Source organism: Anabrus simplex, chromosome 1, assembly GCF_040414725.1.
Source record: "Anabrus simplex isolate iqAnaSimp1 chromosome 1, ASM4041472v1, whole genome shotgun sequence".
NCBI lineage: Eukaryota > Metazoa > Arthropoda > Insecta > Orthoptera > Tettigoniidae > Anabrus > Anabrus simplex.
In genome coordinates this window covers 716,887,694-716,915,003 of record NC_090265.1, presented here as the reverse complement: position 1 = coordinate 716,915,003, position 27,310 = coordinate 716,887,694, and the positions used below count along the sequence as shown (strand labels likewise).

The following is a 27,310-nucleotide window of genomic DNA, read 5'->3' as shown; positions in this document are numbered from 1 at the left end:
CGTATTCTTCATGGCGCACGTTCCTGTGTCCATCTGTGTAAACCTTGGGGTGACTATATTTACAAGATTATGTTGCTGTTGTATCTGTGTACCCTGTCTAATATTTGCATATCAGTACCGAAATGGTCCTTTGTTGATGTGTTCTGTAATTTACAATGAAATTGTCCTCGATTTTAATAATGTTCTAACCCTCAGCGTAATTGCATTGCAAAAGTTTTTAAAAAATACAATTTAAAACATGTTGGAATGTTCATGGGAGAATGCTGGCAGGTACTACCCAAAGATCGGTGTGGATGAGTGTGTGTGTTGGAGGACGTTTCATATTGATTGCCTGTTTCGATTATTCATTTCCATTTTATCTGCGTTCGGATGCCCGTTCGAGTATTGTAGTTTCGTGCCTGCGTTGGCCCCTTATTATTCATTTTCACTGTCAGCATGTTTAATTTCTTCAGACCCTATGTAGTTCGCACAGTTTTGACCTCAAGTCATTTATTTTGTTTTGTCTTTGCTGAACGAGCTCGTTTACCCCTTGAGCTCTCGGAACAAATATTACTTTTGCTTGATCCTTGGTGCATGGGCAGATGACAGGGAGGGGATTGTTGAAAAAATATGATGTGTGCAGGTGGATGAAATTGTATGTTCTTGAGAAATGACATATCCGCAGGGAAGTGCGACCTTTGTTGATGTGTTCTGTAATTTACAATGAAATTGTCCTTGATTTTAATAATGTTCTAACCCTCAGCGTAATTGCATTGCAAAAGTTTTTTAAAAAATACAATTTAAAACATGTTGGAATGTTCACGGGAGAATGCTGGCAGGTACTACCCAAAGATCGATGAGTGAGTTACGTATGTATTTGCCCCAAATTTCTATTCTTGTTTCAATTTAATTCAGTCCTTTTTAATTTGATTTTCTTTGACTGAATAAACCTTGTTGTTTGTACATTTGCACTTCATTCGAGTCTCATTTGGACTCTTATTAGTACTATTTTAAGAGCCCAATTTCCAGCTCAGGGTCTTGGTTTTTCGGCCTTTCCGAGTCACGGTCCATGGTTTTGTGCTCGCCTATTATATTCTGCATATTTTTTGGTTACTGGGGAGTTACGCGGGGGTGGGGTCTGGTACAGTGGGTACAAAGCGTAGGCAAGGCAGAACCATGGTGTCACTCATATAGAGGTACGAATCACAGGTCGTGTAAAATCAGTGTGCCGTCTTGTATTAGCTGTATAGACATGTGCGAAATACCTGGCAATTAAAACAGGATGAATTTCAATTATATTTTAAAGAAAAAGGCTACATTTTGATTCGTTATACTGAAAGTTCGAAATTCATTACAATGAAACATTTTAATACAGGTTAAATAGGGAAAAAGGAAAGGGTGTAAAAATAATTTTGCTATTCTGAACATTTCGTTAAACTAGTGTTTGTTGCAATGACATTTTACTGTAGCAGGAAAAAGAATGTTACCAATGTTGCATGCACAGATACTCAAAAAGCCGATTACAAGTAAATTTAAACTCCAAGGAAAATAGAGAAGAACCTCAATCTACACACCATGAAATGTGCAGGCAACATAAAACAAAAACATGCATGCTGACCTGTTATATAAACTGATAATTATTTACAAAGTAGAATCAAATTGCATAATACTCGTATGTGCCCATTCATTTCAGATACTCAGAATGTAAATATTTTGGGCATGAGTTCCAGAAGTGTCTTTTTTTTTTTTTGTACAATTGGCTTTACATCACACTGACATAGATAGGTCTTGTGGCTATGGCCTTAATTAGGGTACAGCCCCAGCATTCGCCTAGTGTGAAAATGGGGAAACCACAGAAAACCAACTTCAGGGCTGCCGACAGTGGGGTTCGAATGCAGGCTGATAGCTATATGACCCAAACCGCACAGACACTTGCTCAGTCCCAGAAGTCTAAAGATGGAAAACAAGGAACGAACGAGTGAGGCAGCGGTGGTGGTGGTGGTTGTTTTAAGAGGTGGTACAACTGGTGAATGATAGATAAAAGAAATGCAAATAATATAGATACCAACCATATATTTTATTGTGGAATATCAAATGTTACAGATTACTTCTTATAGCCGCAACTACGCCTTCTACCTCGAGCACGCTCAAATTTGCGTCCCTTAGAGCGCACATAAGGCTTAGTGTGGCTGTGAGGAACACCTGGAGCCAGACCAAAGTGCTTCACTGCCTCGCGAGCATTGCGGCGACCTGCAACACACAATGACGTGTCACACATCACTTACCATAATTTGTAATTATTATCTGTAAGTACAACTCAACAATTCCTGTATGACTTCAAAGTCCTGACACACAAAAAGCTGCATGAAGTAAAAAAAACCACATTAAACATTCACACATAAAAGTTCTAAACCTCCAAGAATGAGGGACAACCAAGGCAGAAGATACAAGATGGAAGTGGTCTAGGCACAAAATGAAACATACCACACACTGAGCAACTTCCTCACAATCTAATAACAGAGTGAGGAATTACAGTAGAACATTGATTATACATTCCCGGAAAATAAGTTTCCCCGGATATTTCATTTGTTCAAACTACGTGGCCCGTGAGCATCCTAATTAAATCACGTAAAAATCCTGCATTATCTGTTCCTAGAAGTAACAATTTCCCGGATCAAACGACCAGAAATTTCAGTTCCATCAACGCTAAATCCTCAATCAAGCGTTTTTCATAAATGCAGTACAAGATTTCCAGAAACTGGCTCTGAACAGTATACCGGTGACCAAATTACAATGGAAGATTAACCCACCGGCTTACCTAACCGTCGAATCGACAGGATGCGCCAGCCTATGCCCGGCTTACCGAACCGTTGAATCTAGGGGGGTAATGCAGCGTCCTGCTTTATCAATGGTAAAGTGAAGGTAGTACGTTAAAAACTCAACAGATGGCATTATAATCATTCTTTATATCTGAAGGAAGTATCTTCCACTGTATTTGAGTCATGTTTAGGCGATTAATCGCATAGCATTCAGCTGATGTCACGGGTGTTCAGTGAGTAAAGATGAGCATGCGCGAGACTATTACCGAGCGAGAAGTCGTGGATATTTTACTGAATAGTGATTGTGAAGAAGATTATAATATATCGGAAAGTTCTACCTGTGAATCTAGTGATGTGGATACGTTATCTGTGCTGAGTGAAGTTAGTGGTAGTAATAGGAATCAAGAAGCAGATGTAAATATTACGAACGTAAATGTTCCGACGCACTGTAAGATTTACCAGGTGAGTTTCTAGTGCATAGTTTTTTCACTGTAATGTAGCACATTCAATTGAAATATATTAGTTTTCAGTATTTCTATGAAAGTGTGACATTTGAGCCAGTAGTTGCAGTGATATCATTTAAGCGCAGTCTTGCATGGACCTTATGAACACCAGCATTTAAATGGTAATTTAAAGATCCGGAACTGACGTTTATAAAGTAAGCGGATGGGTTAAAGAAAGGATTTTGCCATCGGGCACTTTGCAAGTGATAAATATCATTATGGATCCGTATTGAAGATACTACATGTAGGATGTTAATTAGTTTATAATATACCGGGCGAGATGGCCGTGCAGCTGTGAGCTTGCATCCGGGAGATAGTGGGTTCGAACCCCACTGTCGGCAGCCCTGAAGATGGATTTCTGTGGTTTCCCATTTTCACACCAAGCAAATGCTGGGGCTGTACCTTAGTTAAGGCCACGGCCGCTTTCTTCCAACTCCCAGGCCTTTCCTGTCCCATCATCGCCATAAGACCTATCTGTGTCGATGCGACGTAAAGCAAAGAGCAAAAGAAAAAAATTTATAATATCACCTATTCAATACATTAAAATTTTAAACAATTAGGAATTCATCTTCACTTTCATATGAGACACGTTTCGCCTTTCATTGAAGGCGTTACAGTACTACCTCTTTACGGCATAAATCAGGTACCTGATTTGTAATTAAATTGTACTTACTAAGAAATAATGTTGACATATTGCAGTAGGGGTAGTCAATGAGATGAACAATGTTCATTGATAATATGGATTTCAACATATCAGCCGTTGGCTGTAAATTACCAGTTGTGAAGGATAACAGTGTCAAAATGTTAGGGTATGTCTTATAAAGGTTAACATATTTACATGGGGACAGTCTAAGGGAAAGATAAGTGACTGGCACCAACAGGTAAGACCACAGGGTATTTAACAGTGTCCAGCAGCAGTGGTCCGTATGAAATATTGACGTTACACTATCAGAAATGTTAGGCAAATGTTACTAAAATTTCAATGAGAAAAACAATGTTCATTAATAATGAGTTAAAAAGGATTATACAGGGTCTTTATTTATGCTTGGCAGGGACTTTATCGCACGAACTTGGCCGCCGATTACTGGCCACTGGCGCGCGGTTTCCGGCACTTCTGCAGTTGCTGAGAGCTGAGCTCTGAGATAGTATGGTGTTCAATGAAGCTACTGCGTACTGTATGTCGTATTCTATAGTGTTTTATTGTGATTGTTTATAATGCTCTAATGTATGTGAAATATTTGTTACGTGAACGTGTATATCTGTACAATACTTACATTAAGTGCAGAAAATTGTGCGCTAGGACAAGACAAAAGTTTCGAGAGAAATTTCCAGGGGGACCAATTCCTATCAATCGGACAATAAAACAACTGGCCACGAGATTCAAACCTACAGGTTCAGTAAACAATAAAAACAGACGTAAAGGTCGTTATCTCCTTACTGAAGAGTGTCTGGTACGAAGATCATCAATAAAAATCTGTGGCCCCCTCGTAGCCCAGATTTAACGGCATGATTTTTATTTGTGGGGAATGTTAAATAATGTAGTTTATGGGAACAACCCTCACACACTAGATGAACTTAAAAGACCATATAAGAGTTGCGATTGCATCCATCAGTGCTGAAGAACTTGGTAGGGTAACCGAAAACTTTATTAGGAGATGCCGATTATTTTGGCAGCGCTTGGGGAGCATCTTCAGCATAAACTATAAAAATGGTGAGTAAAATGCATGATAGTGATTTTTTAGTATAAACTGTAAACATGGTGAGTAAAATTCATGATAATGATTTTGAGCACCGTATTCTTCCGTACATACGCACGCGCGGTAGCCGGCAACTGAACCGTCACTGGCGACCAAGGTCGAGCGAGAAAGTCCCTGCCAAACATAAATGAAGACCCTGTATTAACACATTTACACGGGGGCAGTCTAAGGTAAAGAATACTGTAGTCAGCACCAATGCATAAAACCACAGGGCATTTTAACAGTGTCCATCAGTGGTGGTCTGACATGAATCATTGACTATTCTATTAGAAAATTTTGGAAATTACAAAGCTTATATATTTACATGGAAGCAGTTTGGGGAGAAAGGATACAAAATGTCTGGCACCACTGTGCACAACATTAATTTCTGCCGTTGGTTGATGATCACAGTATTGACAAGGCAACTAGACAATAATATGTAGCAGTTGTTTGAGCTCAGTTCATAATTATTTGGAATGCTAGGAAAATATTCCGTTTTTTTGAGATATCCAAATGAGGCTCCATTAGGAGGAGAGCAGTCATACTGAAAGCTGTCTGCAAGTCCCGGATTTGTGAATAAGGCTCCATTTGCAACGGTGAATTTGGCTGGCGTGGAAGGAAATTTGATTGGGTGCCGTAATGTTTACACATAATTTCGGTGTAGTTGAAAAGAAAGGTCGTTAAGTCAACACTTACCCCGAGCAAGTAGCTTCTCAGCAGTATATCGGATAACTTCCACTCCTTCTAACAACACGCTAGCATGCACCGGCAACAACGTGGCGTGCCACTACAGCTCCACTTAAACAGACAGAACTGAAGATGACTCATCCTAGCTGTGACACTCCAACTCAGTCATAGTGTACTTTCACATTTGATCCCTCCACTGCAGATTACACCAAATATAAACTCCATTCTATTTCACTAGGCCAGCATCACAAAACAAAAACTTTGTCCCGATGTTCTTCAAGTTTTCAATTACGACAATACCTCCGTTTAAAGTCTTGCCAACCATTCTCACGCTGGTATTTTTCACATAGCATTCAAAGTTATAAATAAATTATAAAACTCAATACGAGGGTGATTCCAACCCTGCAACGTGCTCCATCAAAATACCATTAACAATAAATAACGGCCGTCACTGTTGCCATTCACAATGCACCATGTACTTAACGACTTCTTTTCAACTACACCGAAATTATGCCTAAATATTATGACACCCAATCAAATTTCCTTCCACGCCAGCCAAATTCACAGTTGCTTATGGAGCCACATTCACGAACCCGAGACTTCAACCAGACAGCTTTCAGTATGGCTACTCTCCTAATGGAGCCTCATTTGGATATCACAAAAAACGTTGGAATATTTTTCCCAGCATTCCAAATAAATATGAACTGAAGTCAAACCACTGCTACATATTACTGTGTAGTTGCCTTGTCAATACTGTGATCATCAACCAATGGCAGTAATTATTATTGTGCACGTTGGTGCCAGACATTTTGTAACCTTTCTCCCCAAACTGCTTTCATGTAAATATATAAATAAGCTTTATAATTTCCTAAATTTTCTAATAGAATAGCGTCAATGATTCATGTCAGACCACCATTGATGGACACTGTTAAAATGCCCTGTGGTTTTACGCACTGGTGCTGACTACAGTATCCTTTACCTTGGACTGCCCCCATGTAAATATGTTAATATAATCCTTTTTAACTCCACATTATTAATGAACATTGTTTCTCTAATTGAAATTTTAATAACATTCTCCTAACATTTCAGATAGTGCAACTTCAATATTTCATACGGACCACTGCTGCTGGACACTGTTAAATACCATGTGGTCTTACCTATTGGTGCCAGTCACTTATCTTTCCCTTAGACTGTCCCTATGTAAATATGTTAAGCCTTTGTAAGACAAACCCTAACATTCTGAAGCTGTTATCCTTCACAACTGGTAATTTACAGCCAACGGCAGATATCCGTATTATCAATGAACACTGTTCTTCTCACTGACTATCCCTACTGCAATATGTCAACATTATTTCTTAGTAAGTACAATTTAATTACAAATCAGGTACCTGATTTATGCCTTGAGGTAGTACTGTGACTGATGCCTTCAATGAAAGGCGAAACATGTCACATATGGAAATTTAAAGATAAATTCTTAATTGCTTAAAATTTTAATTTATTGAATAGGTGATATTATAAACTAATTAGCATCCTACACATCGGGCACTTTTGTATCTAATGCGCTTTATTTTATTAGATTAGAGAATTAAAAACTACTTGTGGTCACTTGGCGTTATCAGATTTTTCGAAGAGAGCCAAAGTTGCTGAACTGAAAGAAGTTTTCATGGGAAACTGACCAAGTTTCCCTGGTGAAACAATGTAAAGTTTCAAGATTTTTAACTTGCATACTGATAATGCTTGAAGCTGGTTCGATTCCCAGCCAGGTCAGGCAATTTTACCTGAATATGCAGGCTGGTTCCAGGTCCACTCAGCCTACGATTACCTTTAACTGAGGAGCCCGCGAATGGTGAGATGGCGACCCTGGTCTAGAGAGCCAGGAATAACGGCCGAGAGGATTAGTCACACTGACCATGTGTCACCTTGTAATCTGCAGGCCTTTGAGCTGAGCAGCGGGAGCTTGGAAGGCGAAGGTCCATAACCCCTTTCATCTTTCTAGTCCAAATTTTGCCACTGCTGAGCACCAAAATGTTATGTCTGCAAAATTCCCAGAAGTTTATTTTCATTCTCTTGTTTTTTTTCTTCATATAATCCACATCGTCCTCTTAGATTATAGACCTTTGCCTTTCCTTTAAAGCAACTGCAATGCTAACAATTGAACTACCAGTAAACATAAAATTGTTGGCTAATATTCCAATACAAACATTTTTCAATAAAAAAAGATAGTATCCATCATTTCATTATATATACAGTGCATCGCATGGCCTGGGAGTACGTGAACATACTTCACTCACATCCTACAACAAAGATGTCTGAACAAGCCTGAAAGAGAGTAAACCTGTAGAAAAGGTCATCCTGGTCTGATAATGTATTCATTCTTAGCAATTTCTTATCCTGTTTCCCGTTCCTGACGTACACAACTCCCATTAAAAAAGCCATTATTAATACGACAAATATGCACAAGTGTCTCAAGTCAAACCATACCCCACCCAAATCTTGGCATTCAATAAAAACCCTTAGGACACGGTATAGAACTATCTCCAACCATGGAAATATTCACAGATGAAGCATAGCAGGGGTCTGAATAAGACCACCACCCACAGAGCTACATTCAGCTCACAACACAGGCTATCGAAGCCAACTAGAACTGCCCCATTTCTATAGCTTTCTCACATGTTCAACTCTGCTACCACCAGAAATGAAAATGAAAGCTGACTTATTTACAATATATGAATGCTCTACTTACTCTGAATGAGAACAGTCTTCTTGCCAGTAGGAGCCTTAAGAGCCAGCTGGTCAAAAGTGATTATTTCTCCACCTGCCTTCAGGATGCGGGCTCGGGCTCTCTCCGTCACACGCAGTGCGCAAATCTGAAAACATACAATCAAAACAGTGAATTTACAGGATGAAAATCATCTATTTCCCAGCCAATGTCATTAACTTCAAACTTCTTTTGAGTGCCAATCACTATAGTAAGGAATTACAGTGTCCTTTTCACTCTTAGTTTCTAGTGCTGTAAACTATCACTGAATAACTCAAGACTTGATACAGTAGTAGAAATAAGATCGCACAATAATCCAGAAGACCAGAGGGGATAAAATCAGGACTAGAAGTCTACTACAGAGGTTCCTGAAGAAGAGATTAATCTTTTCCACGATGTCTTTTGAAAACAATGCCCGCATTTATTGCCTCTGCCAATCGACGTAGCTTTTACCTCTGTGGGTGGTGGCAGTAGAAATCCACGGTACCGGCATTGGCTACGTTTCATAAAAGGTTACTAAAAGAGGCACTAAGTGCGTGGGTTGAAGATCATGGTTCCCCTGGCTGAGTCTAGCATTGTTTCCCTTTGTGCCAGGTTCCTCGCTTTCATCTTTCTTATCCGACCTCTCTTAACTGTCATTCTCTTCTGACCCTGGTGGTATTTCTTTGCGAGGCCTGGAAGGCTTTCATTTTCACGCCCTTCGTGGCCACTTTGCCGATGCCTTCATTCTTCAAAGTGCCGAACCTCTTCCATTTATCCTCTGATTAGTGTACATTCATTTTCCACCACTTGATATGCTCAGGTCCAGTTTTAGGTGTCTTAGGACGTTTGACAGCTTTTTGAATATCCAGAACAAGCAAGCGGTGTTGGGGGGGCAATGCTGTTATATGGGATCACTTTGGTATCCATTACCATCTTCAGATCTTGTTGTCGAACCATCCAGTAATCGATCTGAGTTGCATGACCTCCACTGGTATTTGTAGTTAGATGTGTAATCCTTTTCTTGAAATATGTGTTGGTCACAACTAGGTTATGAGCCTCTGCACAATCAGGTATACGACACCCCTCAATGTTTCGCGTGTCAACACCATATCCTCCATAACATCACCCATATCCATCTCGAGATCCGACATGGCCATTTAAGCCCCCCGCCCAAGGAAAATGAACTCATCTGGAGGAATTGTTCCAAATTCTTCCAGAACTAATCCTATCTTCTGTGCATCCAGTTTGAGGAGCATAGCAAGATATGATATGGGCAGTCATTGATGCTAAACCAATCTTGACAGGCAAGAGCCTATCCGACACTCTGATGACACTTGAGATGTTGCGGTAGCGTAGGCCAACCACTATTGTTGCCACACCGATGTGCTGGTGCCATGATAGATGAGTCTGTAGTCATCTCCAATTTCTTTTGCGTTGGAACCTCTCCACTTGGTCTCCTGTATGCAGGCAACATCAACATGCCTGTTGAACATTTCTGCTAGCTCACGATGTCGGCCAGTCAACGTTCCAATATTTAGTGTAGCAAATCTTACTCTTAATTGCTCCTGTTGGTCTAACTTCTTTAACCTACCCCATCCATGGGAAGGTAACCCTTGCATATTTCTCACGTCACTCGAGCACAAGTTGTGCATGTCGCTTTGGGGGAAAGCCCTAGCATGTTCCAAATTTCGAGAAGACATAGCCATAGATGCGACGAAGAATACCTCAATCACCTCGTTGCTTAGCCTATCGTTGAGGGCATTTTATACCTACTGCCAGGTGATATTTAGGCTGCCCCTAATATGGAGAACAGACACTATTCACAGCCGCTCCACTGGAGTACAGACACTGCTGATTTGCCTGTTTTAAAGATGGTTTACTTACAATAGGTCATAGATGGGTAGCGCCTTAATGTAGGCACTCCAGTATATAACACACAACTTCACAAAGAAATATATATGAATTGTACCTTAAAGTCCTCTTAGAAGAGAGGTGTTCATTACCAATGCCAGGGACCCACCAACCCCGCCCAAAAAGGTTTATTTACTTTTATAACACAACGGAAGTTTTCACGCGCCACCGACCATTAACCAGCCAGATACGAACACGGCCATTAGCTGGCCATACACGGACAGATTTTTTCGCAGGCCTCGCCTTTGGGAGCAGATCCAACAGACCGCCTGCCAGGCGTGACCTTCAGAGACCCGGCCTGCTGCTCGCCATCAACTGTGACACCAAGCCTGTCGTGTTCTGCAACATAATCTGTCAAAATTCCAGACCCTCTCGTTAATGGAATGATCCCTTTGTTCTCGGCAGGCCAAGCCTCATCCGTTGGCCTTTCAAACTAGTTTGAAATCCTTGCCGGTCGGGTCTGCCGTACTCAGAACTGTGCGATGGACATCAAAGCAGACAGTGTCCAAAGGAAAAAAAATGTTGCGGCTGTTGGAATGTGCATTTTGCTATATGTTAAATCATGCAAACAAAAAAAATCGATTGAAGTGGATGAAATCATGGATAGGAGAGCGAGATAGCTTTAGTCACACGAGTCTGATACAACACCTGAGAGAAAATGAACCGGACGATTACAAGAATTATTCGCGAATGGACCACAGCGATTATGATATGCTGTTAGGTAAGCATGTACCGGGCGAGTTGGCTGTGCGGTCAGTGGCGCGCGGCTGTGACCTTGCGTCCGGGAGATAGCGGGTTCGAATCCCACTGCCAGCAGCCCTCAATATGGTTTTCCGTGGTTTCCCATTTTCACACCAGGCAAATGCTGGGACTGTACCTTAATTTAGGCCACAGCCACTTGCTTCGAACTCCGCCTTTCCTATCCTATCATCGCCATAAGACCTACCTGTGTCGGTGCGATGTCAAGCAATTAGAAAAATAACAAACGGTAAGCATGTATGGATTTTTCTCATTATTACGTTAAATGTTTGATCCTTCCCAGTCTTATCCTTGGCTTTGACAATATGAAAGTAACTGAGGTACGAGCAATGCTAGTAATACCATTCCTTATGCAGCCAATCCCTGTTATGAATGATATGAAAATATCATTCATAGGGTCAGCTGGTGCGTGCATTTCAGTGGGCTTGGCAGACTGATATGCGAGCAACTTCTGGCTCGGCGAGGAAAGCAACGGGAAGCTATCTCACTCCTCATTTCCCTCGTACGCTTCATTGATGCCTAGGCTATCTATGACAGCTGTTGGCATAATTGTGGAGGATCAAACCAGCCTTCGGACTGAATACCAAACATACACAAGACATACATAAAGGACTTGCTTAACGGGTGAGTTGGGCATTGGGTTAGGGGCGCGCAGCTGTGAGCTTGCATCCGGGAGATAGTGGGTTCGAATCCACTGTCGGCAGCCCTGAAGATGGTTTTCCGTGGTTTCCCATTTTCACACCAGGCAAATGCTATGGGCTGTGCCTTAATTAAGGCCATGGCTGCTTCCTTCCAACTCCTAGACCTTCCCTATCCCATCGTCGCTATAAGATCTATCTGTGTCGGTGCAACGTAAAGCCACTAGTAAAAAAAAATACTTGTTTAGCGTAGCTGTTACTGAAGAACAGTCTAGTTGAAAGCGTATTTACTGTGGTTATTGTAGCTTCTAAGCTGGAGAAGGAGGAAAGGAGGATACTGAAGAACGCTTGATTGCGACACCTCCTGTTTTAATTGTCAGAGACACGGCCGCTCTTTGTACATTTCAATAAATGCCCCTAGCAGTGCCTTTGTCCACTCCATGCTCTCCTTACAAGGGGCTTGATCTGTGGGGCGAGCTCTTTCCGTTGAGGCGCTGACAACAGGTCTCGCCTGTAGCAGATAACGCCTCTAACTCACTTAGCTCACTAACGAGCAGTCCTAGCCTGTCGGAACGCATCAAAAGGCCTCGGTCTGTCACAATTCCTTACCGTGTATGGCCGACATGACGTCATTCCCATAATTCGTAACTCGCTAGTTCCGTTATCAACCCGCGCAGAATAAAAACATAGCAAGAAACACGCCAAGAAAAATATGTAATTTAGTAGCTGTAACCTATCTTTCCAAATCCAGGCCAAGCTCTGCCATGAGGACAGTGGCCCGGGGGCCACACTCCCTTCGAGAGGCTCTTAACTATCGCCGTGCCGCATACTGCCCGCATGGCAGGGGGAAAAAAAAGGTAATTCAGTAGCTGTAACCTATCATTGCAAATCCAGGCCAAGCTGTCACTCCCTTCGAGAGGCTCTTGACTATCGCTGCGGCGCATACTGCCCGCACGGCAAGAAAAAAGTAATTTAGTGCTTGTAACCTTACAAATTTCGCAACAACAGTCCGTTTGACATTTCCTTAACAGTTGGCAACAGTTCGCAGATCGTAATGGGCGCGCCTATCGGCAATCCTGTGAACTAAAATTGAAACAGCATCACCGGCCGCCGAGCTTCCGTGTACAGCAAGCGGAGTGAGTGGAGTGCCTACACTAGGGCTATGCCATAAATTGCCTTTCTATCTAGTGTTATTTATGGATCCACTGAAGCAAATCAAAAATGGCTGCCACTTAGGGCATAAAACTTTCACAAATATAACACCAATAACAGCAAATAAATTACTACACAACACGAACACTAGGTTAGCACATCAAAATAAACCACAAACACCCGCAAGAAACCACAACAGAGAGACAATTCTTGCATATAGATCGATATACTATGCAGCAGAACTTCACTACAACGCTACAACGTTGTAGTGTTTTAAAATAAATAAATAAAATGCATACATGCATACCATGATGTATAAAAATAGTCAAATGTTTAAGTTAAAATATTGGGGGAAAAAATTTTCTTCATCACCAAACAGGTACTGTAAGTTGTTAGGGGTTGAATGGAAGGGATTTCCGAACAGTATCTTCAAAAAGGTGTGAAAATGCTTATTACACTGAATGATTGTTATGTATTCCGCTTCCACAATCAGCGACAACATGTCCTCTAACCCAAGTGGTGACATTTTAAAGTTGGTACTTCTAATGAAAGATCTTGTGCGCATTATGTTGAATGAAGGAGGGATGATAATCGGCTGCAGTTGAACAGGTCACCTTTAAAACGTGCTCGTGATCACTGTACTATTACTGTAAATTCAAGATTTGATAATTAATGCACGTTGTGTGGTATTGTGTACTTAACTAAATAACTAATGATTTGCACATACTCAAAGTGGATTTGTGTGTGTTTTAATTGCTATTCATTTCTGGCACCTGACTGACTAAAATTTCTGGGGAAAACACTGCAACTACCACACATCATTTCTGTTTGAATGCAGTAACCCTCAGAGACAAGAATGAATATTTATATCCAACACAGCTGATCACAGCCAATAGGAACAAAGTGCGATGAAACTAACCTGGCGAGCGATTGGAAATTCAAGTATACTGGCTTCGTAGACGACTTCGGCAGTATGTGCAATGGATGTTAAAATAACCTTCTATAGTAAACTGTGAGTACCATTTGAACACACTACTTCCTAAGCTTGCTACTGTTGAACTTGCAATATAATGTAGTTTCAGTTTTTATTTTCCTACGCAAATAATAAAACTTCTTGGGATGGAACCGTGGGTCCCTGACAAGCACAGAGGAAGGATCTCTCCTTCTCATATCGTTCACACAAGCTTTTCCCATTCCCAAATGTGCATCTGTGTTCGTAAATTGCTCAGACGCTCAAGTAGTATCGAATCGATCTCTGATGATGATGATGATGCTGGTTGATTTAAGGGGCCTAACATCGAAGGTCATCGGCCCCTAATGGTACGAAATGAAATACCAAAAATTTCAAAGGCATCCACTGACCAAAATAAAAATAAAATATGTCAGGAAGAACGAATGAATGGACATGAACCCAACAAAAAACAAAAACAACAAACAAACAAAAAAACAGTGGATCAGACTCAAAACAGATCGAAAATAATATTATTACCGACCAAGGAACAACTTATAAAGCATAATGATGCTTGGAGTCTAAATGGGGTGCAAAATCCACGTCTAAGGCCCCACAGAATGGTACATGTCACGAGTAAAATAGAACCATGGTATGTGTCATGTTGGGGTACTAATCAGTAGTAGCGAAGACTCACGGTGTTCCACTAAAAATGGTACTACTCACAAGTATTGCAATACGTACAAGTAACGCAGACCTATGGTGTGTCTCACACAATGGCGCAACTCATAGCCAACGCAAACCGAGAAGGTTCCCCACCTAGGTGTACTAAACACGGACGCCGGTATTCCCGTGGTGTTCCTCACATAGTGGGTACTAATCACAGGCAACGCAGACCCACGGTGCTGCTCATATAGTGGTACAACTCACAGGCTACGCCCAGACCCGCGGTGTTGCTCACATGGGTACGACGCACGGGTACTAGAATCCACCAGGCCAGGCTTTTACTGCTACTAAATACAAACCTATTTCGTACCTAATTTCGTGGTACTACTCGCAAGTACACGCAACCTATGGTGTTCCCCGCGTGATGGTATGATTCAAAATTAGTTTCATGGTTCTAATTCAATCAGCCCTTGGTCGCCCCTTTGAGTCGCCTCTTACGACAGGCAGGGGATACCGCGGATGTATTCTACATGTGCGTCCCCCACCCGCAGGGGGTAGTGTGTTTGGTCCGCGAGAGGTATTTTATTTCCCTCAAGTCCGCCGGCAAGCCGGTTAGGACCCCCCTATCCGCCACCTGGGACGCGCCACGTGGGAGTATCACCCCTCCCCCTGCTACGCCTGCGTAGCAGGTTCGTGAAAAACGATCTCTCACGTTTCATTGCTTTGCTTTTACAATTTCCAGTTCTTTTATGGTTCATTTTGATTTCTATGGTGAATTTATATCCTCATGGTGTGCTTAGTTTATGTTTATGCAAATTTAAATGACAGATATTAGCAAGTGACGTCCTTTATTTTTACCATGACTGACCTTCAACAAACTGAGGGGATGTATCAACTGTGAACTATGTCATCAAACATGGGTACCATAGTAAAATAGTTGTAGTGCATAGCAAATATTTTCATTTAATTAAAAAAAAAAAAAAGAATGATAGAATAGAGAAGAGCCGACTAAGATGGTTTGGGCACATAAAGCGAATGAGCGACGAAAGAATGCCAAAAAAGGTGATAGAAATGCAAATCCAAGGAAGGAGAGGCCGTGGACGACCACGATTGAGATGGAAGGATACCATCCAACGCAGCATTATAGAAAGAAACCTGGACTGGGACACTGTTGGAGGAGTGGTGGAAAGACCGAAGAAAGTGGAGAGGAACCATATTTGCCCCTACCCGGCTACAGCTGGATAAAGGGAAATGATGATGATGAAGAATAATCACGAATTACTGGACCCGAAGTGTGGCCCCATAGGGGCCATTGTTTTTGTGATGGATTGGCCTGTATATGCAAAGATGGGTTACAGCTACTAAATTACCTTTTCCCTTGCTGTGCGGACAGTATGTGCCGTGACCACAGAAAAGAACCTCTCAAAGGGAGTGCGGCAACGGGCCAGTTTTTGTGACAAGAGATTAGCCTATCATATAGGGTTCAATCACAACTAGAGTTCTCTCTTTTTATGAGTGCACAATCTTGTCGTTTTTACAGAACTCCCGGCTAACATTACCTAGACATGTGCTAGTTACCTAATATTAATGAGTCATTGGGTGCTCCAAATTAAAATGTAAATACTATAAAACTGTTTATTTAAATGATAACTCTTCATTATTGTCAGAATAATTGCATCAATTACGTCCAAGTTCAAATGTTCAGCTTGACTATCACAGTGTCGTGCATAAGCGGTGTCTGGCTCAAGATGGAATCACATGCAAGCTCTCGATTCCGTAAGATGTCCCAAGCGCGTAAAGCAAACCACACTGTCCACGGCAACCGAGTGGTAGGCCTAAGCCCCGGTGTTACATGAACAAGCAGTAGAACACTAGAGGTTCAAAATACTGATATGTCTTGTTCGTGAAGAAAACTAAAATAGCTCAATTTTGCAGTTAATGTTTACCTGCGTGATATTACTGATTATGCCCTGAAGGGAATAAACTGAAAATTCTTTCATATTCATTTCTGCCACCCGACTGACTAAAATTTCGGTATAACTTTACATCCCACAGCCCAACGTTTGTAACATAATAAGGAAGTGAAAATAATGCAAATCTTACTTGGAATTCCTTTTAGAGGAGAGATGTGTTCATTGCCATGTCTAGGAACCCCTAAAGTATATTTACTTTTATAACCTAATAAAGAGCAGTAGCCGCCATCATCAATTGCTGAAGTTGCTGAAGTTGCTTCTTGCATTCTCACTGGTCAACGTGAACGGAATGTAACGTCATTGTTATAAATGCTGATAAATACATTGCGTTGCCAACCCTGGCTGAATAAAAGCACAAACAAAACACCATGAAAAATAACAATGCGGCTTTAACTGTCCGGACCGATGGTCTTGTCCAGATCCTATCCGAACTGTCCGAACGGCAAGAACCAGTCCAGATCAATGGTCTCGTCCAGGTCTTATCCTAACCGTCCGCACGGAAAGAACCAGTCCAGACCAATCGTGTTTCCACACGAAACTATGGGCCTAGGGCCGCTTCGCGGCTTCTAACCGTCCAGACCAGACCAATGGTCTTGTCCACGGCAAAAATCCTAACCGTCCAGACCAATCGTGTTTCCTCACGAAACTAGGGGCCTAGGGCTGCTTCGTGGCTTCTAACAGTCCAGACTAATGGTCTTGTCCACGGCAAGAATCCTTGTCCAGATCCTATCCTACCCGTCCGCACAGCAAGTCCAGACGAATCGTGTAACGATAATCACCACCACCAGCTATCGAAACACCTCACTCATTAGTTCCACAGTACAGAGGTTGGCGCTCTGAACATAGCTTCACAACAACCTTCCCGAGAAGGCCGTGAGCGTGTAAACAAACGACAGTCGTTCCGCGCGCTGCTTAATGTAGCGAGTACTGGGCTGCAAGAAGTAAATAATAAAATTTCTTGGGAAAACACTGCAACTACCACACAATATTTCTGTCTGAATGTGGTAAGCCTCAGAGACAGGAAAGAATACATCCACAGCTGATCACAGCCAATAGGAACAAAGAAAATAATGGCATTTCGTTCTTTCAGACAGTATCATTTTGTATTTTTCTGTATAAGAATATTTGGGGCACAATGGTGGGTTTCTGACAATTTTGCAGAAGAATCTCTCTGCCACTTCACGGATGATAAAACATTTTTCTACGATTACAAATTATTCAAAACCTGTGTCCCACCTAACAGTGTCACCGTTTGCAGTACAGTTTGTCCTCTTTTATTCCCACTAATTTCATGTTCAACTTCTTTTTTTCAATACAAATTTGTTTAAAAAATAACAAAAAGCGGCAAAAGTTCAGAACAGGTTACATTTTCTAGCGCTACGCATCCCGGCACGATTGCACCGTCATATGTTTGTCTCTCGCTCGCTTCTCACGAAGGACTTGATCGTGCGGTGGACAGTGCTGCCAACTGTTCATATATAGAACTAGTCCTAGTGGAGCGGCGCTACGTTTGAATTTACGAACCTCGAAGCCATTGGTCTGGATTGGTTAGGCCATTGGGCTGGATCAAGCAAAGGGGGTCTGGGGGCATAAGCCCCCAGGTTAGAAGCCGCGAAGCGGCCCTAGGCTTCTAGTATCCCGCGTGACCAAGCCATTGGTCTGGATTGGTTAGACCATTGGTCTGGATCAAGCAAAGGGGGTCTGGGGGCGTAAGCCCCCAGGTTAGAAGCCGCGAAGCGGCCCTAGGCCTCTACTATCCCGCGTGACAAAGCTATTGGTTTGGATAGGTTAGACCAATGGTCAGTGACAAAGCCATTGGTCTGGATTGGTTAGACCATTGGTCAGTCACAAAGCTATTGGTCTGGACTGGTTAGACCATTGGTCTGGATCAAGCAAAGGGGGTCTGGGGGCGTAAGCCCCCAGGTTAGAAGCCGCGAAGCGGCCCTAGGCCTCTAGTATCCCGCGTGACAAAGCCATTGGTCTGGATTGGTTAGGCCATTGGTCAGTGACAAAGCCAATGGTGACGTCAGCCCGCCAATGACTGTCGATTATTTTGTCACTAACTCCGTTGTTATTGTTACAGATTGCATTCACCTGTGTATTTATTGTGCAGTTGTGTATTTCTTGTGCGCGGGTTGGTAACGGAATTCACTTACTTCATTGCTACGAGTGACGTCATATCCCACAGTGTCTCACCCAATGGAAATGCTGGTACGTAGTTAGGCGATGTACAATGGCGCGTGATAACTTCTATTAGGTTATAAAAGCAAAACTACTTCTGGGGGACGGCGGGTGGGTTCTTAACTGTCGCAGTGAACACATCGCTCCTCCACAAGGTATTCTACTTAACATTTCCAACATATTGCATCCTTAGAATGCTATAAATGTAATGTAACCCTTACTGAATTTCTACCCAAAAAGCTATATATGTATGCAGCTTGAAAATAAAGGTGATAATGCCTGTTGTTTAAAGGGGCCTAATATCTAGGACACCGGGCGAGTTGGCCGTGCGCGTAGAGGCGCGCGGCTGTGAGCTTGCATCCGGGAGATAGTAGGTTCGAATCCCACTATCGGCAGCCCTGAAGATGGTTTTCCGTGGTTTCCCATTTTCACACCAGGCAAATGCTGGGGCTGTACCTTAATTAAGGCCACGGCCGCTTCCTTCCAACTCCTAGGCCTTTCCTATCCCATCGTCGCCATAAGACCTATCTGTGTCGGTGCGACGTAAAGCCCCTAGCAAAAAAAAAAATCTAGGACATTGGCCATAAACCACATAAAGAAAAAACTAACAGGACTGCACATGTAGGGTTCGACAGACCTACAGATCAATGCTTTACTTCTCGCAGCCCAGCACTCGCTACATTCAGCTGCGCGTGGAACGACTGTCGTTTGTTTACACGCTCGCGGCCTTCTCGGGAAGGATGTTGTGAAGCTATGCTCAGAGCTGCCAACCTCTGTACGGAGGAACTAATGAGTGAGGTGCTTCGATAGCTAGTGGCAAGACGATTGGTCTGGACAGTTAGGATTCTTGCCGTGGACAAAGCGATTGGTCTGGACGGTTAGGATTCTTGCCGTGGACAAGGCCATTGGTCTGGACGGTTAGAAGCCTTGAAGCGGCCCTACGCCTCTAGTTTCATGTGGAAACACGATTGGTCTGGACTGGTTCTTGCCGTGCGGACGGTTAGGATAAGACCTGGACAAGACCATTGGTCCGGACAGTTAAAGCCGCATTGTAATTTTACATGGTGTTTTTTTGTTTGTGCTTTTATTCAGCCGGGGTTGGTAACGCAATGTATTTATCAGCATTGATGGCAATGACGTCACATTCCGTTCACCATGACCAATGAGAATGCAAGAAACTACTTGAGCCATGGACGATGGCGGCTACTGTTCTTTATTAGGTTATAAAAGTAAATATATTTCTCGGGGCGGGCTGGTGGGTTCCTAGACATGGCAATGAACACATCTCTCCTCTAAAAGGAATTCCAAGTAAGATTTACATTATTTTCACTTCCCTATAATGTTATAAACGTTGGGCTGCGAGAAGTAAAGTTTTACCGACCTACAGATCAAGAATGAAACCAAACACTTCTATCACAAGTCTGTCTTGCTACTAAAAATGTTTCGGCAGGAAGATAGCAGAAACCAGAAGGAACAAATTAAGCCAACATCCGAGAAAATCAAGGAAAACAGAAGCACATGGGGCTTGCACACTCAATCTGTGCACTGTTAAGCCTCTTTTTTTATTTAGTAAACTAATCGGAACTTATTTCACCCGAGAGTTGCCTCTTGACGAATAGTGCACGTCACAAAATAATACAAACCAACGAAAATAATAGTCTACAACATATTGCACTTCTTACCGTCAATTTCGGAACCTCGAAAATCCGATGGTCATCGGTAACTGTTCCAACAACAACAGCAGTCAAATTTTCCCGGCCAGGTTTCTTCATAAAGCGAACAACTCTAGCAATGGAAATAGGTGGTCGATTAATTTTGGACATAAACAGCCTCCTCAGGATAATCTTATTGAACTTGGAGTGTGTTCGTCGGGCCAAGAACCGATACAGCTGTAATTAACAAAAAATGACAGAGTTTGAAGATTAATACCTGAAAATTATAAATTTTACATAAGAAATAAAAACTACATGTTAACGGGTAAAAAATATGAAATTCTTAAGCACACATTTACCTTGACAAGAAGCCGTAAGTACACGTCTTGAGATTTAGGTTCTTTACGTCGAACCTTACGGTCCCACTTATGATTGATGTCAATACCCTGAAACAATTAAAGTACATATTGACAACCATCAAAATTAGGAGATTTTTAGTTCATTCACTTACCATTCAAAGATGATGGTTGATTTAAAATCAAAATACAACGATCAACTTTCACCTACCATGTTTTCCAACCGGAAGGAGAGCTTCCAAAGAATAAATTATATCAAACCATCAAGGCACAGCCATCTCGATCCTCAGGAGGAAGGCGGTGCATCAGGCGATGTAACCTGTGTCCAAAGAATCCTTGAGAGACAAAGAGAATATACAAGCATTAACAAGCCAAGGTAAAAGCGAAAACAATAAATTATTATTGGAAGTGCGCACAAATGTGCAGAGTAGGCTACAACAAAAGAAATGATTTAAATATTATTTCTATTTACATTTAGTTTTGCTTATTCACTTATGGTTTCTGTTCGCTTTGTACACAGTTCACACGTTATTTCACACAGCTGGCATATGCAAATCTTAATAATAATAATAATAATAATAATAATAATAATAATAATAATAATAATAATAATAACATCAACGTCCGAGAAGGAACTCCAAGAATCATTCAACCAAATAGTAGGCTGGATAAATAAAAATGAGCTCAAACTGAATAGAGAAAAAAGTTTCCATGACGTTTAGAAAAGGGGAACCTCATGGAATCTTCTATTATGAAGACCAAGAACTTAAGTCCGTAAAGCATTTTAAATACTTGGGTGTAATTTTTCAAACCCAAGGTAATGTTTTCACCCTCCATCTCATGGACCGTCTAAATGCATCTATGAAAGCAATATCTGACATTAAGCATCTGAGAAACTTGTCTTTAGAAACGGCCATAAAACTCTTTCATCTAAAAATCAGCCCTATAGCAACATATGGCTTGGAAAACATTTGGGAACATTTGAGTATGAAACAGTTAGATAAAATCGAGAAGTTGAAGGCAATCTACTTGAAACGGGCTCTGTGCCTCTCCAAATATTCTCCTTCCCGGCTCGTGTATGAGCTATCCAGAGAGGGATTTTATGTGGAAGAGCTAAGGTTACAGTTGTTACTTCCAGCAACAACACCCTATATACATCTGCTTCGAGACCTACGATCGAAGAAGGCTGACATCTGGGAAGATTTCTACTCTACCGATGCCATGCTAAATCGCGTGTGGGTTCAAGGTGGATATGAACTGCGACACCTGCTGACAAGGTTTGCACATTGTGCGCGTTAAATAAATTATTATATGCAAATCTTCACCGAATTGTGGTACATATTGTATTTGCAGATGTGATGATGGAAGCCAGACACAGACGGTCACGTTAGTACGTGTCTCATCTCGAAGTTTGCTGACGTCCAGGTCCTGTAGAACTTTGGCTAGATTACTCGGCGGCGGTCCCTTAAACTTTGTAATTCTGTTCTGCTGCTATGATAGATGGGAGCGCGGAGGTTGTTTTTAAATCCTCCAGCAGGAAAGACTCTCTGGCTAGTACATAATATGTTAGGCAAGATCTTGTTGATTTGGATACACACAAGGCTCTCTTTAAGATGCAAGCTTTAACTCCTTCCAAGGTTACAAGGCTTTTGCTGGTGAGGTCAGGCCATATAATTTCAATGCAATAGGTTAGGATAGGAATAATCTTTGCCTCGAATAATTTTATTGCTGTTTCCAAGCCGAGTGCTTGCATATACTTGATATTATTTATTGCTAGGATAACTTGCGCAGCTCTTTCTGTCATGTGTTTTGTAAACCATTTGCCGCTAGGTTGTAGCGTGATCCCGAAGTATTTAAAAATCATTGACTGCTTTGAAGAGATGGCAATTTCTGTTCCTTTAAGACCGGTCTCCACTGATTAACATTTGACAACAACATGTTAAATGTTAAAGTGTTAAATGTTAACAGGTGACACCATCAACATGTTAAATGTTGAATACAGTTCCATTTAACATTGTGTCCACACTTAATAAACATGTTAAAACTTGATTTTCTTTGATTATATATAGGTAGTTCATCATATCAATTTGCGGTAATACATTCAGGTGGTGTATAGTATTTACAAACAAAGATAATGGACTCAGATGAAGAGGATTTGGCCTTTGTTATTGCCACTGTTGCTTCTTGTTATGATTTAGAAATGCAGTTTTATCAGACACATTTCCTCCCCTCATCCTGCACATTGCTTCAGAAGCAAACCTCTATGAAGTATAAACTTCGTCCGCTCCCGCCCCCTCGCAATACTCGACTGTACTGGGAGCGGGAGGGACGCTATGTTTTTTTTCGATGCACTCGTGGGAATAATTCAGAGTACCTGGAAACTGTCGGCTTTCTTCGCTTTATCTCTGTATTCCTTTGATAAGACATCCCGCAAACAAGACCTTTCTATTATGCCATTAATTAAGTCCAAAGTAATCTTGCTCCACTCCATTTCTGACTACAAATTTTAGTATAGTGCTGAGAGAACAACACGCGTGCGCGTACCGGTACTGTATTTGTAGCTTATAACAAAGAGAATGAGCATTGCGGAGTGTTGTAACTATAATCCTACTTCACGAGAAGCACGTCGTTTGCGTCGTTTGGCTATCTGTTCACATGGAAACGGCAAGAAAGTTGCCGAAGCTGTGCCAAAATCTCACGAACAACGAATTGACTTGACATGTTTTCCACTTGGAGCGGAAAACATGCCAACATGTTAAAAGTGTTAAACTCAACATTCTGAGTTAACATGCAAAGTCAATTGGAAGACACAATCATAATATACATGTCAATTGTAACATGTTAAATTTAACATGTTGGTGTTAAATGTTAATCAGTGGAGACCGGCCTTTAGGTATCTTAAGAATGACAATTTGCGAGATATCGCAAGATATTGATTGCCAGCGCACTTAGCGGAAAGACCTTGAAACTGGGTGTAGCAGTAATACCGATCGGCTGATGTAGTGTGCAATTTTGTTCTTGAATTTGCGTTAAGAAGAAGATTACATTGAAAATACAATTTTGCAGTGACAGAAATTTTGGAATTACGATCATACAGGTATTGAACTATAACTTGTTCAGCTATAGAAACATTTCTTCGGCTTCCGTCGAGGCAAAACAGTGTAAGTAAATTCCAATATCTATACTAATAATATTATAAACAGGAAAAATTTGTATATTTGTTCGTAACGGATAGACTCAAAAACTACTGAACCGATTTTTAAAATTACTTCACCTATAGAAAACTACATTGCCAGTGAGTAACATGGGCTGTATTTTATTTTCAAAAGAATTCAAGGTGGGGACACAGGGGGAGATATAAAAATAATCGGCTAATATAGGCAAAATATGGAATTTGTCGTACAAGGACGAGGCAAAGTTCAATTTAATCATCTTCACGCAAAGAACAAAACTCGGTAAGCCCTACGGGCCCAAAACCATATGTTAAGGCCCTAAAACCAACCGTTACGGAGATATCGGCACCACACTACCCCTGCTCTAGGAATCGGATAAAGAAATGAACTGCCGTAACCATGGCAACGTCAGCTCCAGAATTCTACAGCAGCGAAATTATCTACAATATATCACAAAAACCTAACATGTTACAGACATGAAAATTGGTTTTTGGAATCCCCTTTAAAAATAAAAGAATACAAATGTTCGTTTTCAGAAAATCCACTTAAGAGGGGGGGGGGGGGGGGTTGAAAAGAAGTGAGGAAGGCGTTGAATTATTTATATGAGGTTACATATATCTCAAAAAATGAAGATGTTACAGATTGGTATTTGGAATCCCCTTTAAAAATGAACACACTTTGTTTTTGGAAAATCGACTTAAGGGGGTGAAAAGCGGGTGAATTTTTAAAATGAGTATCTTCTTCTTCTACCGCTTAAACCACACCTGTGGGGTTGCGAGTGGGAACTGTGTCGCACATGTGGATTTGACCCTGTTTTACGGCTGGATGCCCTTCCTGACGGCAACCGTAAATGTAGGGATGTAATTACTATTGTGTGTTCCTGTAGTGGTTGGTAATGTGGTGTGTTGAGTGAATATGAAGAGGAATGTTGGGGCAAACACAAACAACCTGTCCCCGAGCCAGAAGAATTAATCACACGCGATTAACCCCGACCTAGCCCGGAATCGAAGCCGGAACCCTGTGAACCGAAGACCTCAACGCTGACCACTCAGCCAAGGAGTGGGGCAGTTTTTATAATAAGTATATCTACATTATATCTCATAAACGTACCGGTAACATGTTACAGACGTGAAAATTGGTATTTGTAGTCTCCTTTAAAAAGAAAGAAACACGTACTTTTTGTTTTCGGAAAATCAACTTAAGCTGGAGATCGAAAATAAGTGAAGGAGTTGAATTATCTTTATGAGGATACTTATACCTCAAAAACTAAGATGTTACAGACGAGAAATTTGGTATTTGGAATCTCCTTTGAAATAAAAAAAACTTTTTTCCGACATAAAAGAGGACTGTTTCTCACACCTAGATTTCCATGCCCGGTGTTCCAGATTTAGGTCTGCCAGTAGACTGGTCATCTTAGCCCCAAAAGACAATGCCACAAAGAGGTTCTGGGCTAAATGAAATGCAATTTTTCGGTGAGTTTTTATACTTTAGAGATTTACAGATAATGTCTTAGTGCAGTACCGAGGAACAAGTAATTTTAATCAAGTTACGAAATCCTCGCCAGCGAAGCCGTGGGTAACAGCCAGTTGTAAAATATTAGTGTAGGCCTACATCACATTAGGTTTAACACTTAGTTGTCAACAAGTATTCTTATCTTAGATATATAAAGGTTGAGTTGCTCAGATGATCGAGGCGCTGGCCTTCAGTCCCTAAACTAACTGGATCGATTCTGGCTCAGTCCTGTGGTATTTGAAGGTGCTCAAATACGTCAGCCTCGCGTGGTTTGTTTTTTGTTTTTTGTTTTTTTGCTATTTGCTTTACGTCGCACCGACACAGCCTCATGTTGGTAGATTTACTAGCACATAAAAGAACTCCTACAGGACAAAATTCCGGCACTTCGGCGTCTCCGAAAACCGTAAAAGGTAGTTAGTGGGACGTAGAGCCAATATTAAACATTTACTTGAATAAAATTAAAACACCGGGCGAGTTGGCCGTGCGCGTAGAGGCGCGCGGCTGTGAGCTTGCATCCGGGAGATAGTAGGTTCGAGTCCCACTATCGGCAGCCCTGAAGATGGTTTTCCGTGGTTTCCCATTTTCACACCAGGCAAATGCTGGGGCTGTACCTTAATTAAGGCCACGGCCGCTTCCTTCCAAATCCTAGGCCTTTCCTATCCCATCGTCGCCATAAGACCTATCTGTGTCGGTGCGACGTAAAGCCCCTAGCAAAAAAAAAAAATTAAAACAAAATACATAAAATATATAAGTTATTCTACTTCTACCACTTTTCCTACATCTGTGGGGTCACGGGTGCGTGCTGTGTCGCACATGTGCATTTGGCCCTATTTCATGACCGGATGCCCTTCCTAACACCAATCCTATATGGAGGGATGTCATCACTAGACCTTGGATTTTAGGGAAAGACCTATTTTTTCTTGGAGGGATAATTTAAAATGAAGTGGTATTTACACGTTTCATGTATTCATAAGGTTAGAAACGATGGTCGTATAGTGCCAACAAATGCATGAATTGACGTTAGAATCTATATATGCCTATATTCCTATAATTCGTATTTCATCCATAAATCGGTTAAAATTCTTTTAATACATTCCGAGAAAATAAATATTTACTGACTCGCTTTCAGTATCTTAAAGAAAATTTTAAAATCGGAAAGCTGTAAACCACCCTTCCCGGGATGCCTTAAGAACCTTCCACAGTGAACACTCCCGTAGTCTGTCACCAGGCAGGATACAGCATCCATTGACCTGCTGAAAAGAATCTCTATGTAATTCTGTGAGAACATTTCGGTATTCCCGTTTGATCAGTGTGTGAATTATGCCAAAAGTGTCAGGTTCAAAGTCGTCTTTAATTAAAAGTGGTTACAGGAGTTTCCCCATTTCACATCGGATGGTAAAATTATACTCTGTGACGTTTGAAGCAAAGAGGTGAATGAAACATGATTTATATTATCAATTTAGCAAAATAAACATGGTATTTTAATTGATGCCTATTAAAATATGTAAAATTGAAGTTGCCTGAAAATATTTTAGAAGCTATTTGAGAGTCTATTTTAGGCAGCTAAATAACATTTTAGCACATAAAAATGACTGTTCTCTGTTTCTGTGGTGGTAGAAAGTCTAGTGTGTTGTCTGAATATGAAGAGAAAAGTATTGGAACAAACACAGACACTCAGTCCCCAAGCAAGAGGAATTAATTATACGCGATTAAAATCCCCGCTTCCGCCGGGAATCGAATCAGGGACCTTCTGAACAGAAAGTCTCAACGCTGGCCTTTCAGCCAAGGATTCGGATAGAACAAAAATCGTTTTTGAGTTTCAGTAATTCTATCAGTATTAATATTCAACAAAATCATTGTTTAGTTTCATTCTCAGTTTTAACATGCAACGTCTGTAGTTTCAAATTTACCGTGCCAGAGGGCT

The 27,310-nt window shown here is 41.4% G+C and overlaps 1 protein-coding gene across 1 annotated transcript; it reads right to left on the bottom strand.

Annotated features, from left to right (window-relative positions):
• Positions 1-2,035: 2,035 nt before the first annotated feature.
• On the bottom strand, positions 2,036-20,975 carry RpL18 (ribosomal protein L18). The gene is made up of 5 exons (XM_067146234.2): positions 20,913-20,975; positions 20,705-20,791; positions 20,376-20,582; positions 8,468-8,591; positions 2,036-2,229 (listed from the first exon to the last, which is right to left on the bottom strand). The coding sequence occupies exons 1-5, from the start codon at positions 20,913-20,915 to the stop codon at positions 2,084-2,086; spliced, it is 567 nt and encodes a 188-aa protein (XP_067002335.1). The 5' UTR covers positions 20,916-20,975; the 3' UTR covers positions 2,036-2,083.
• Positions 20,976-27,310: the final 6,335 nt, after the last annotated feature.

Coding starts and splice junctions, on each gene's coding strand:
- RpL18 (XM_067146234.2), bottom strand. Junction 8,592..20,375: donor TCGAGGTTCCGAAATTGACG/GTAAGAAGTGCA, acceptor GTATGTTTTCAG/ATTTGCGCACTGCGTGTGAC. Junction 2,230..8,467: donor GAAGACTGTTCTCATTCAGA/GTAAGTAGAGCA, acceptor TGTGTGTTGCAG/GTCGCCGCAATGCTCGCGAG.